Raw genomic sequence first — 14,397 nt, 5'->3', positions numbered from 1 at the left:
CGAAAGGGTGTAGCGTTAACCAGTCAGTGTCCTGTATAAGGGTGTGGTTGTTCTCTGTATGGGTGCGACTGCGTCAGGGTGCGGTGCTGACCTGGTCGAGACGTAGAGCCCCGCCCTGGAACCTCTGGGCTCGGAGGTTCTTGGCGATGGTGTGCAGGTTGAGGACGGCCTGGTGGATCTCGTCGATGGGGTGGCGGGGGTCAAACGGGGGCAGCTCCTCGGCGGGGAAGAGCTTCTCCGGCGCTTCGATCATGCTCTGGGCGTGGTCGTAGCTCAGCTTCACGCAGGAGCGGATCACGGAGCGCCCAAACCACTCGCTCAGGATCTGAGCGCAACAGCACGCAGGGAGACAGGCATTACAGACGTCCCCTGATACAATCACAACCCTGAACAAATTTAGCCTATAATCATTTTTGGGTGAAAAGCCCCTTTAAGCTACTAGAGAGGCACATCCTTTAATTCCCACTGAGGCCAGTTTAACTGGAATAAAAGAAGCAGTGCTTGTCTGCACACTCCTAAATCGACAGGGGAGGGTGTAGCGACTAGCTAGACCGGCTTATGAACAGAACACGCCATTAAAATTTTTTAAATGAAAAAAGGTCTGGGGTACAAAGAATAAATAAACCCTTTATTTTGTATGGGCAGTGCAGACACCGCTACATAAGCCACGCAGTCCATTGCTGCTGTAATCGCCAAAGAGAGGGCCGTGTGTTAGACACAGCTGGTTTGGGACTGCCCCTCGTTGCATTCACCCAAAGTGATCTCCACCACATCCAGCGGGGCAGTTCTAGCCATATAGGTATATTGTAGTCATTAGAAGTCTGATCACTGTGCAAACAAGGGTAGCAGTCATTAGATTAATAAACTGTAAAAGATCTCAAAAATATAAAATTTCACTGCTGCTTCCCATTTGCTAAATGCTAACCATTTGCTAACCACTGTTCTCCAGCACAGGAGATGGTCTCTCAGGCGACCTTGACAGCCGAAGTCAAGTTGCCACCCGTCCCCGCCCGCGTTAAAAAAAAAGGTGGGGCGGTGACGCACTCCCGACGCCTGGCTGTCGGCGGGGCGCGACCTCGGCCCGATCGCCTCCGCCCGCGTGACGCGGAGCCTGTCGCAGGGCAATGAGCCGAGATGTGAGAAGCCATTAATCACCGTCACGCGTTAATTGAGGGCCGCTGATGAGACTCGTTCCTTTACACCAGGCTGGTCTCTGACACCCCGCCCCCCCCCCCACAATATTGCCTCACAAGTGCATGGTGCTCAGAGAGGCTCCAGTGACAGGAACTTTCCCATTATAGAGCACGAGAGTTCCTTCGGTAATGCAGAGACCAAAATCTTGAGCACCTGACAATTTATATAATGGAGTTTCATTTGAGCTGAAAGACCCTAACCGGCCAATTGGAAAAGGAAGAATAAAATCTCAGCGGGCTGATCTGAGAGAGCGCGCACACTTCAGCGGGAGATTTGTTATTGTTCTCTCTGTCCTTTCTTTGTCGGCTCCCCCTCGTATCCTTTTCATGTTGTTAATGGATATGGAGATTACCTGTCTGTGTTTTCATACGCTCTCGCTTTGCGACACCCGATCTTCTCTGAAAGCGCCAGGAAAGTGCCGTCTTCCCGTTTTAAACCAAATTCTGGTACCCGACAGGCGGCCCCGAATCCGACGCGCACGCCCCACCTAATGCGGCCCCGGGTCGGGAGGAAGGGAGGCAAGGGGCCCCGGGTTGGGCGGCGCCCTTTGACCGGGGCGCGGGAAGGCCGCAGTGGGGCTGGAGCGAGGCTTACCTTGCCCTGCGGGGTGATCTTCCAGATGACGGAGAAGGTGAGCCGGTCGGTCAGGGGGTTCAGGCTGCAGAGCTCCTCGCAGAGCAGGCGAGGCAGCATTGGAACCACCTGCAAGGGCAGCGCAAAATTCAATCAGGAAGGAGCCGCTCTCCGCTTACAGCGCCTCCCTCAGGTCGCGCGCCAAAACCGCGGGGTGAGTAAATGAGAGGTGAAGGCCGCGGGTTCCGCCGATTAAAGGCTAGCCAGACTCAAGTGGCGATCGCGTTTCTTTGATAGAGAGAGAGCCAGATCACAGTTATTCCCACACAACCGCAGCAGGTCAAAAAGTCAAGTCTTCAACATGAGAGGCACTCACTTGCCCACACATATGGATTTAACAGGCACAGAACTCTATGTTGTTCAGTATGATCACACTTGGGATTCTGCCAATGGGAAAAAGGGGAAAAACTGGGAGAGGTCAAGAGTGCAAATGCAAGAGAGAGATAACAGAGCGCAGCTATTACGCTCCCATGTCATTTATTAAACATAATGAGCGGTGACAATGTTTGGACCATTTGTGTGAGCCACAGGGACATCGAAGAACACACAACACCTCAAAGTGCAAGCTCCCCTGTACCACTGTGTGGCCAGTGGGGTGTAAAACTGGCTTGCAGATGAGCATGCTTAGGCTGCAAAGGTCCAAAGCCCGGTGGAGATGTTAGAGGTGAGAGAAACACAGACGAAAAACAGAAATCAATAAACCACAACAAACATATGACCCATAATGACATGAAAGCTAAATAGAAATATAAATTAAGAAATGGACCTTTTGCACCAGGTAGACGCTGGTGGCTCTTTGGCTGGCCACGAGATCCAACGCTTCCCCTTCTTCCACAAAATAACTGACATCAGCGATGTGAACTCCCACTTCAAAGTTTCCTGCGTAAAAGGGAAGGAATTCAAAAAATGACCTGGTGCCATTTCCCTACATGGTACAACCTGAACATGCCATTATGAATCACTTCAAGCCACCTGAAAACAACATAACTGTTGCTGTTCTAGCCATTGCACCAGTTACTGTAGTCTCTGACATCCAAGAGAAAAGATTTAAAAAAGACAATCCAAGTCTGAAGAGTGTTCGAATCATTAATATAAGTAATCATTTGCCAGAGTACTGTTCACTTGAATGCACATATTGTACTGGAAATGCATCCCTTGTTATGGTGTCTCAGTTCCTTGTAAAGAATCCAAAATAGCACTAGATCTAGAACTCTTTCTCAACATCATAATAAGGCTCTGAGAACCAAGCTGTTGGGAAAAAGGTACGAGAAACGCAAAGCTAGCTGTGTGTTGCAGGCCTTGGGTGAGTATGATTTCCCATAGAAAGCGAGGCACAGCTTTTGCAGCATCAGGGAAAATGTGTTCCGCTAATTAGCCAGATTGCTTCAATGGCGCCTGCCATGGTTATCCTTGCCCTCCGTGACATTACATAAGCCTAACCTAGGGGACTTGACTGCCTGGATGTCCACTGGATCAGCACCTTCTGCAACTGAACACATCTGACTGTAGTTATCTGCATGGGGCCAATCCATTGGGTTCACCTCATCACAATAGTCCAATTGGTTTTGTCAGATCAAAGCCATGTCAATTTGATCTTCCTCATGCTAATGAAATCTCAACAAGTGCTTAAAATGCGTTACTCGAAGTTGACAACAAACAGCGCAAACATTGAGTCTGCAGCCAGGCTCCCTCCCTGCCCCCCACCCCGCCCGCACCTCGTCATCTGGATGCTAATAATGCCATATATTGTGTTGCACTGACAAAAAAAAAATTTGCAGAAAGCTTCTGGGAGAGTGAATATGACGTTCTGAAATTCCATTTCTTCATCTCTAAAATATTTCTGTGTTTCATGTAGTCTGCTTTTGCCAAGCATGTAAAGCTCAAAATAATGAGAAAACGTATTAATAAATGGAAGGTGAATAAATGTATATTAACAAATGAAGTGGCATACCGTCTGGGAGTAGTTTGCAGGACAGGGCATCGTCCAGGTCTCTGGCAGTTGCTGGGTCAATCGTGAATATGCATTCTTTTCTACAGGACAGAACACGGCGAGAACAAAAACAGGCTTCACTATGGCGACTCAGGGAAACGGCAAAATAAACAGAACGTCCAGAGGAAGTCCCATGGAAAAATGCACTATGGCCGGTGTAGGGGACCATGTGCATAGCCTTCCCCCATCTGAAGTTGATACTGTAAATCACACCCAAGATTTATTATTAGAAGCAAGTGCTGCTGGAAACATGTGTTTGAGTGTCGCATCACACCCTGAGTATCAACCACAGGTTGTACCATCAGAAATGTTCAAATAGCACAATTTTTTATCACAATATAAAATATCACAATATAAATTTACAATAAAATACTGGAGTTCTCTGACAAAGGTATACAGGTCTATGGGATTTTACCACTTAGTAATCTGTTATAATAGCTGAAACTCAATGTGGAATCATCCCTACAGAAAAGAAATACATCTGAAAATACACTTAAATACATATATGAATATACTGCAACATTTTATAACATATTGGTAAGTGGAAATTTGCCATTTTAAGACACTGGCACATCACACTGTTATGAAATATGTTTTTCCAAGGAGTTTTCCAAGAAGACAAATATATTTCTATTATACCGCATTATATTCCACTCCTGTAAGGTATTGAGAGTTTCAAAGAAATCATGCCTACATTTCAAAGCATTCGTGGAAATTGCATCTGAATTATCCGCAAATACAAAGTACTGGGTGACCGTTTAGACAATAGAAGAAATAACAGCCACTGTTCTGCGTGAAACAAAAGGCTTCCACATTGAGCAGTAATCAGCGCTCAGGAAAATGAGCTGGGCAAACCCCTGCACGCAGGCCCCGCGGGTTAAAGCGAAAATGAACACATTATACGCGGGTCACCGCATCCTAATCGCACTTGTGTGGATAAAGTACCTGTAGCCCTCAAAATGAATAATGAATACAGAAGCCATTTTCACACAGGCGACTGGCAGAACAGCCCCAAATGGGTTTCGAGAGATCAAATCGAAGTGCCTCGTTTTAACGCGAAGCTAATGCAGCTGGTTAGCACAAAGCTCTACATTTGGGACTGATGGAAATGCATAAAGACTGCTCTAACGCGGCTGATTAGGACAGATACTGCCATTTACGAGCAGTGAAAGCACTGGCACAAAAGGATGAAGGAACGCCATGGAATAAAATTTAAAAAGCATTCCTGATGAAGCTAAGCACACTACTCAAGATCCCATTTATTTCATTAAACGCCTTATCCAGAGAAAATGAAAGTCTCATCTGGGGTTTTCATAAGAAACAGGCGACAAACACGCCAAGTACAAACTTTAGAGAAGAGCTAGCACTTCTCTATGAAAGCAACAGAGCCATGTTCAATCGCATCAGAAGTGAACACCCAGAAGAAACCCACAATTAACACGCTGAATGATGGTAGCAGATCCTCGAATGATTCCTCATGCCACCAAGAGGATAACAGAATCTGCATCTGAATTACTTGTAGTTTGCTCACACAATGAAAGCCAATATAAATTCTTGGTTGATTCAAAATCAAAGCCGCCTTAACTTTCATTGATGCGCAAGAGCTGTCGCAGGAAAAAAAAGGAAAACAACACCATTGCAAGTTTAAAAAGTACAAACATTTAACGTCCTTCACGTGCACACTTTGCACCACTAACATTCCACCTCAGACGGTTACAACTAAACAGAACAGGACCGATTCAGCTTCAGAAACTGGACATGTCGATAAACGTGAAAAATAAATACAGAAACTTATAAAAACTATTTATTGAAAGCTGTCGCCAAACAGCATGCAAACTAATAGGAAAGACAAAGAGATTCACACAAATAAAAAGTAAAACCTCCAGACTGAACAAACGCATCCAAAACACAACACCAACAAACCCCCTACAGGCAGGATAAAGCCCATCCTATTTTTATGAGAAGTACGCTTGCGTAGCTTTTCACATGCAATTACAACTGACTTGATGACTGCGGCGGGTAGCTCCATAGTACTGTTCACAATTGGCGAGCGCATGGGAGGGTTCAACCGGTTAGGGGTTCATTACTAGCCACACCCGCCGGTAGATAAGGTGCCCGTGGACTACATGCCAAAGCCACATATGAAAGTCTTCCTCCGACTCTATGCAAGCTTAGCTGTAGCCTGCGGTGTGAAAAGAAGCAGCTAGCGACACCACGCGGAGAAGGAGAACCATGGACATCTACACTCCCCCGAATGGGTGGGGGTTTGCGTACGAACGCAGAATAAGGCCCAATAGTGAAGGACAATTTTTGTAAATTTTCATTCACAAATCCGGAAATGATCAAATTTTAAACTAGCACCAACACTTCCTGCCAGCTTTCTAAAATTCTGTGGTGCGATAAGATTCCTTTAACACCAGCTGCCTCCATGGATTTCACTATGACCTTATCTAAATTTCTTCAACGTTTTGTGCGTCACAAAAAGGTCACCCAAAACGAAAAGGCTGCCTTCTTAACAATGTAAAAAAAAAAGGGACAGCTCGCGGTATTCAGCTGGCTTTATCTAGCTCCCGACACACTGCCGGTTTCAAAGGGCCACCGCGGCGGAACAGTCATCGCGTTCGCGCGGAGCCCACGCTCATTGTGAAAGCGGAGCCGCTCGGTTTTATCCGCTCGCCCACGTGCAGCTGAGCGGCTCGGCCTGACGAACGGTGCCGCCGTACTGTACTGCGGCGGGTCCCGACCCGCCAATCAACCAGCGCACGGCGCCATTCGACACTCCGCAGAGGGAAACAATGGCTCCCTGACATATGCTTGGCCAGAAAAAAGGGGGGAAAATAACAAAATAATAATAATAATAATAGCAAAAGATTTGAGTTTTGGAATTTGCAGAGGGAAAGAACGTCGCATGAAACTACCTTTCATACGCTGTGCTACAGCACACAAAAATGTTTTAGAGATTTTCCTAAACATTTAGCATTTTTGTTAGCAATTTAAACATTTGGAAGTCACACCCCGAGCTTGCATGGGTAGGGAGTTTGGGCTGTCCTGTGTGAGGAAACGAGTATGTACCATCTGATGATGTTAATTTCAGGACATCCTATTCTTTTCTTCCAATAGTAAGCACCCATAATGCCTCCTTCCTCCTCCCGTGTCAGTACCAGGCATACGCTCTCCTCCCCCCCTCAACCCTCAATGAAAGGTGTACCCCCAGTCTACAAAAGATGTCTGCAGCCAATACACCTAGTTCATCAGTGACATTAACTAGTGATATAGCAGACTGTTCTCTGCAACACAACATTGGCGCCTTTGATGACTATTTGAGAAATCTACATTTAACATTAGTTTTCAAAACTCAGAAAATAAAATTGGTTAAATTGTTTATTTGTTTGCAATATAACCTCCTCCAATGTGGCTAAAACAGAGGGGCAGTGGTAGAACAGGAAAGGTTAAGGTCTTGCAACATTAACGCTCCAGGATTTGATACCAGATCAGGGCGCATTCCACACACTAAAACACCTTATAACTCTGGATAGATGACCCATCAAAACACACCAGGCTTCACACAATGAAAAATGCACAATGCAGTAATTACTGGTCACAAGAAACTGGACACAACAAGACAACTCCTGCGCTGCATGCAATAAAACTACACTGCCATGCAATTCAGTTATTCTCCAAGGCCTCTTGTGCCCACCAAAAAACAGAGGAGACATATTGCACATTTAACTGGCCAAACTCATACAGAATAGATGAAGTGGAGGACTCATGTGCTTCTACTACCATCAACTACTGCAAGCATCCATTTCACAGACCACTGGTGACAATGTGATTGATATTTCACAGCAAGTACTTTTCATATACATAATCATGCCAGATCAGCCACTTTCACAGCAACTTTTTATACTCAGTGAAGCAATTTTGTTTAGGAGCCGCATAAGGAAAATAAAGAGACTCTCTAAACCATCGTTTCGACGATGGCGTTGCAAAACCTCCTTAAGGTCTGAACATCGTCAGGGAACCGCAATTTATACACACCAGATGATGATCAGGTTTCCTTGAAATTTTGATTGCTTTGTTACTACAACAGAAAGGCCTTTACTGGCTCGAAATCGCCCAAACAACAACAAAGGGGCTCTTTGTTTCGATGCAAATTTCGGCTCCTCGTGCGCGAGCCGTGGGCAAGCCCCGTCTGGGTAGTGTTGGAGCGGAGCGTAAACACCCCGCCCGACAGAATCGTTTCATCGACAGAAAACAAAAAAAACGGAATCCCCATTCCCTGACGGAGAAACGGAAAATCGGAAAAGGAACGAAAGGGGAATTGAGGTTTGTAGCATGTGCGCGGTCGGAAAAGGAGCGGTCTGAACATTTAACAGTCCGGAACGTGCGGTCCCCCCTCTTGACCGCTGTACCACACACACACACACGGATACACCCTTGCTGCACACACACTTAAAGCTACCTCATGCTAAGCCAAAAAGGAAAATACTGTTTCTTTTTCCAGCAATACAAGGGAAATAATGGGGAAGCCCCACATGTGCAGAGTAGGAAACTGAAGAACCTGTCAGAGAGAAAAGAGCCACACCGAGCTCAGCGGCCTTATGGTTAGTGTAGTACAAATGGGCGCCTCCAGTCCTGGAGGGCTGGTGTGGATGCAGGTTCTCGCTGCCACCAGTTACCCTGCAACGAGTGATTATTAAGTGTGCATCATGTGGTCATGAAGGTGTTTTAAGAGGAGAGTTCAATTAAGTTTAGCCAGAATCTAAGAAGACACGAAGCAGACACTAAGCAGACAATGCTGAAAAGCATAATTTCCCTTGAAAGAAACATTCATCCTTTGATGTAAAATGGCCAGATAATTTCACACAGAAAATGTTCTGCATACTTAAACTTACAAGCACTATTTAATTATAAGGCATCCATTGAAAATAAATTTAAGTAAAAGAAAAACAGCTAGTAAGTGGCTTGATTTAAATGGAATAAATCTTATCATAGTTGAGCATGATTATATTTTTTTCAGGTGTAATTAGGGGAAATAAGGGACGAGCAAAGAAGTAAATGTGCAGAGTAATGGGCTTTACTCCTCTAAAGGACTGAAATATCAATTCACAACATGATATCACAAACAAAGACCGATACAATATGGAAGTGTCAATCTGATCTTTTTGAAATGATAAACATATAATATGGTTTCCTTCAAACCAACTGAAATGTGCAATGTTAAAGAGGAGTTATGGATGTGATGGTGGAAAGATCTGTTAAAGAGGAGTTATGGATGTGCTGGTGGAAAGGATGGCTAAACAGGTATTATGTATGTGATGGTGGAAAGAGCTGTTAAAGAGGATTTATGGATGTGCTGGTGGAACGGGCTGTTGAACAGGGTCATGGATGTGCTGGTGGAAAGATCTGTTAAAGAGAACTCATGGATGTGATGGTGGAAAGATCTGTTAAACAGGGTCATGGATGTGCTGGCGGAAAGGGCTACCGACCTCAGATCCCTCCGTTTAGAGAGCTCCTCAGGTGGGATGGTCCAGGGCAGGTTCTGGGGCAGACATTGCAGGACCTCTTCAGAGAACTCGGAGAAGTCCACATCATATTCCATCAGAATGCCCTCAGTCTCTGGCTCTATCTCTCCGGCTTGTCCAAGGCTTTTAGCCAACCGCCTTCAGGTATTTAAGAAAGACATTTAGGGGGAAAAAATTTGCAAGTCAGAAAGTTAAAAGAACTGAAATATTTTTTTATAATGAAAAATTATTAAACTCTCCACGTAACAAGAGACAAATTTGCGATCACGATTGTTGTAACTTTTGTCCCCATCAACCTTAAAATCTTGTTTGACAGAACAAAGATCAATCCTCATTATATTCAAACTTTAACTGATGTACTCTGTTCACATATTAATGCAAAAGTAAAGATAGAAAAGATTTCCATTGTGTGCACAGAAATACTGCTGACCGGCCCCTATTATCTTGGCACAAAAAGAACTGTCAGAGGTGTAGACATTTTATGACTGAATATCACTGAAAGTAATTTAACTTAATTGCGCTGTAATTATCACTAGTTTCCACCAGCTATGACACACAAAGATTGTCTAATCACTTTGTGATTATTTAAAGCACACACTGTTAACCAATTAATAGCAATGCAGTGTGTTTGACTGCCTGGCGGGTTTGAAGTAGATGATATAACCTATACATGCTGCCCTGAAACTACAAACATGGCTCCACTTTCAATAAATTAAACACTGAAGCATGGCTGATGTAGGTATATTTCACATGGCTATTATGCATTTTGTTTATATGAGGATGAATCAATTTATTGATAATACTTACAAACTTTATTTTTATAAACCCCAATTTTTCCCAAATTTAGAACCCCTGTTAGTATTCAAGGGTTGCAACCTCTTCATTTGGGAGATCATGCGCGCTTGCCTTAGCAGGGTGTGCCATCACCAGTCCCCATTCAACACATTTATAAGCAAACTCAATTTCCAAAAGGTAAAGAATGAAATGTCTTCACTGATTCCATGAAGGTAGAAATTTTTAGGGCTAAACCAGTTTCCGGGTGTTTCCGAAGCCCGCTCGCCCTCCCCCCTCCCCCCTCCCCGGCAGGCTCCATGCGCACTCACCCCTCGGCGAAGGTGCTGTTGTCGTGCCAGTGGGTGATGCGACAGACGAAGAGGGTTTTGGCGTAGTCGCCGGGCCGAGACGCGAAGTAGTCCGGGCAGTCGGCGAGCGGCACGTTGACCCGCGGCACGCGGTGGTCGGTGGGGGAGAACATGGCGAAGTCCTTGTCGGGGAGGAACTTGAGGAAGCCCGTCGCAGCCCGCGAGTGCTTCTGCTCCACAATGTAGACCACCTGGGATGGGACGGTAGCAGGAAGCATTAACGGCTAACCTCTGGTGTCTCCTCTGGTCTCGTTTCAGCTTTACGCCCACTGAGGTTACAGGGTTGCGACTGATTTGAGACTGAAGGGTCAGCAATGACTTTCTCATGACGGTGTACTGTTTGTGACATACCGTATCAAGAACTGAAACTAAAAACCATTTATAAACTGAAAGAAGCACTGTCCAAGAAAGTAAGACAAGAATCTGTGCCTCTAAAGCAAACTCAAATAAAAACAGATGATAAAAACAGATAAAAGACAAGCTTTTGCCCTTAAGGGCTTCTACGTTGTTGCAGCGACTGGATGGCGATATGTATCCTCGTGCATTACCATGACAAACCACAGAGGTTTAAGGAGTTTCAGCAAAACTGCAATCAAAGGCCGCTAGCAGAGGGGTGAAGTGAGTGGGGGCAGGCCAGCAGAAACTCCATTATGTAATCCGCTTGACCAACAGTGCGGAAATTCCTACCGGTTTCCCTACAGAGCAGAGCAGCGTTCGGAGGTGACTGCTGGCTAACTAACCGGCGACACGGAACACCAACCGGACCAATAAGAAGGAGGTACACGCTAATTTCCCCAGAGGCCTGACAGGTACACAGGATGTGCCAGTAGCTGCCACTCCTTTCACAACACAGTCCTTACCTTCGCCGTCCTCTGAAGGCACTTTTCCGAGACAGTGCTGGAGTTACATGGTTTATCCTTATTTGAACCTTCACCGTTGTTCTGCTGGGAAGATCCTACAACAAAACGAGATTACTTGTACAAAACGGCTGACTACAGACTGCTAATTTGTTAACGCACGATGAAAAGAAATTCAGCCATTCCCCTTTGAGCGATTTCCACAACAAAATAAAAGAAGAGTCTATTCTTGCATCCCACGCATTTTACTCCTCCAAGAGCAATTGGTTTCTGAAGATTTACAATCTTGTTAGTAACCATGCTATTTTAAGAACCAGTTTAACACAGTTATTAAATATCATACAAAGATATGCATCTTAAGCTATTTCAAGATGCAACTTGATTCCATGCCGTTTTCCCCCCTGCAGCATACATCTGCCTGAAGATGAACATATCAAAACCAGGAGAAAATGACATCCACCAGAGATCATGCAAACATAATAAATCAAGGGGGATATGCTCCATCAGATTAAGCTATTTTGGCATAACAAAAGGAAATATGTTACAAAAGCAAGGATAAGGCATTCACTATTCAAACAGAGGAAAACAAACCAACCAGAGAACACCACCAACCATGTAAATGAATTGTTAGCAATAGAAGAACGCGGTGTCTCCGCATTCCAAAGCTTCCTGCTGATTAAAGTAAGAAACCCTTGGACCCTGGAATTAGAATGACAAGTCTGAAGGTATACAAAATGACTTCAATTTGTCAGTGCTTATTTGACATGGCCTGGAGGCTGGCAGTTAGGGCTCTCCATTAACGAAGTCTGCATCCCTACTGTTGAGCAATGCCAGACATCCTGCGGATATTTAATGAGCAAAGCCTTTCTTCTACAGTTCATGATAAAGTTTTTAATGATTAAAAAAATCAATAAAATTTATATTGCTTCTAAATCCACTTTATGTTACACAAAGAAAATTACTAACACTCGTTTCATCAGGAAATCGACACCCAGTGTGATCAGATTGAATCCAGACTCTATGGTTCTCTTCATTTTCATCAAGCTGAGTCACAAAATAAACACTATTCTTAGGATCAGTACGGTCGATTTTCTTTCAAATTGATTTCTTTATGGAATAATAAGGGAACCGTACAAGGAATAATCTTATTTCATCATTCTGTGTTTTTCCTAGCAGATATTCCCTTTAAAGATGTCAATGTACTGGTGTATGAAGAAAGTATATATCCACAGACTGATTTCCTTGAGGGACCGATTTCAATAGGATTATACAGAATTACAGTGAGTCAGAATAACACAATTTTATACCATCAACAAAATGTTGACAGTACACTTATGTAAGTAGAGAATTTCAAAATGTACACAATTCCAAGGTTTGAAGGTATGTCAAAGCGTTCAACCACGGAATCTTCAAACCTTCAGAAGATTCAGGTCAGCTCCACTTACAAGGCGGAATGGTAAATGGTAAATGGACTGCATTTATATAGCGCTTTTATCCAAAGCGCTTTACAATTGATGCCTCTCATTTGCCAGAGCAGTTAGGGGTTAGGGGTTAGGTGTCTTGCTCAAGGACACTTCGACATGCCCAGGGCGGGGTTTGAACCGGCAACCCTCCGACTGCCAGACAATCGGTCTTACCTCCTGAGCTATGTCGCCCCCGAGGAATAATGTCATCAATGGGTACTCACCAATATTATACTTAATCAGGAAGAATTTCAACACTTAGCTGTCTGATGATAAAAGAACTCTTAAATTTTGTATCACTCTAAGCCCAGATATTCATAAAATCATGTCTTGGACCTGCACTACGACTTGGAAATCTGATAAATCTGAAAATTAGGAGTTAAAGGACAAAGCAGTGAGGTCATCTAATCCATGCAGAGTAATGCTGAAACGCTACAAAACGGCATTACTCCTTTTAAGTGCCGAGAGAAGGATTTGGAATGGCAGATGATGTGAACAGGTAATCTGGCACTTGCAGCACAATTATCTCTTTCATATACTGGGACCCCACAGTAAATCAGCGCTGACACATTGGAATGGCTTTCAACATTTCGCTATACTTGTCATTAGTGATACATGAATCGAGGATCCTGAAGCTATTTCAGGGTTCTTTTTTTACGGTATGCGCGCCCTAACGAATCGGTTCCCGAGCTTACTAAAACAAGCGAGCCACAGAAAGCACGTACAGATCACCCGCTATAAAAGCTATTAAAATAAAACTGACATTTTTATAAAAACACCCAGCACCTATAGCGATGAAGTGCATTCAACGCAATGAAGGGTGACGTCAAAAACCAGGGCCGATCTTCTCAGCCAACAGAACGGAACAGAACTTCTCCTCCTCCTTAATCTCCTCCCCCTTAATCTCATTTTATAAGAGGCAAACATAAAGAGCGCGCGAACACGTAACGGACACCCACGCTGTTTCCACGGCAATAAGGAAATCAAAAAAAGTATAATTCAGAGTGGGGGAGAGCTAAATAGTGTTTTCCCAAACACGGTGGAACGTCCTTCATTCCTTAAGCCCGTGGGTCAGCCTGCTAGCGTTTACTGACTTTCGCCTCCTGCTTTTCAGGCACGGGCTGAACACCAGCCGGTCGCTAAGCTGTGTCCATAGATACGGCGGTGTGCTGACTGCTAAACCCCACACGGCTTACAATGAGCCTTTCCATGTCCTGTACAGGCAGGTTGCTCACACCTTGTTATTGCCATGGTAATGTTATCTTCTTCTTTCTGTATGTAAAGACTACTAAACCAGCAGCAGCACTGCAATGTTTAAATAAGACTTGGCAGAAACGGTACGGGTGATCAAAGCTTTTTTTCCTTTTCCTTCTGCCACTGTGCAATTAGAAGAATTTTAAATAACGCAGAGAAAATGCAGTTCACATATTCTTTGGCATTTTTTTTGACGTAAAATAATTATTAGACATTAGACTAACTATTACTATATATGGTCAGAAATATTTTTGAAAGACTCCCAGGGAAATTATTAGTGGTATCTTTTTTTATTGTTTTATTGTGTTAGATTGCTTTTATAGAGCTGCTGTCAGCTGC

General features: G+C 44.3%; 1 protein-coding gene across 1 annotated transcript in view; it reads right to left on the bottom strand.

The window, feature by feature from the left end:
* The window catches only part of dis3l2 (DIS3 like 3'-5' exoribonuclease 2), a 44,136-nt gene that overhangs the window by 16,142 nt on the left and 13,597 nt on the right, over positions 1 to 14,397 (bottom strand). Inside the window, exons 6-12 of the mRNA XM_064339030.1 lie at positions 11,345 to 11,439; positions 10,446 to 10,675; positions 9,307 to 9,480; positions 3,779 to 3,858; positions 2,594 to 2,706; positions 1,789 to 1,896; positions 92 to 325 (exon numbers count right to left, since the gene is read on the bottom strand). Of these exons, the coding sequence (XP_064195100.1) occupies positions 92 to 325; positions 1,789 to 1,896; positions 2,594 to 2,706; positions 3,779 to 3,858; positions 9,307 to 9,480; positions 10,446 to 10,675; positions 11,345 to 11,439 (1,034 nt within the window). The remainder of the gene's footprint in view (positions 1 to 91; positions 326 to 1,788; positions 1,897 to 2,593; positions 2,707 to 3,778; positions 3,859 to 9,306; positions 9,481 to 10,445; positions 10,676 to 11,344; positions 11,440 to 14,397) is intronic.

This window comes from Anguilla rostrata, chromosome 6, assembly GCF_018555375.3.
Source record: "Anguilla rostrata isolate EN2019 chromosome 6, ASM1855537v3, whole genome shotgun sequence".
Classification (NCBI taxonomy): Eukaryota; Metazoa; Chordata; class Actinopteri; order Anguilliformes; family Anguillidae; genus Anguilla; species Anguilla rostrata.
This window is presented reverse-complemented; position numbering and strand designations above follow the sequence as displayed.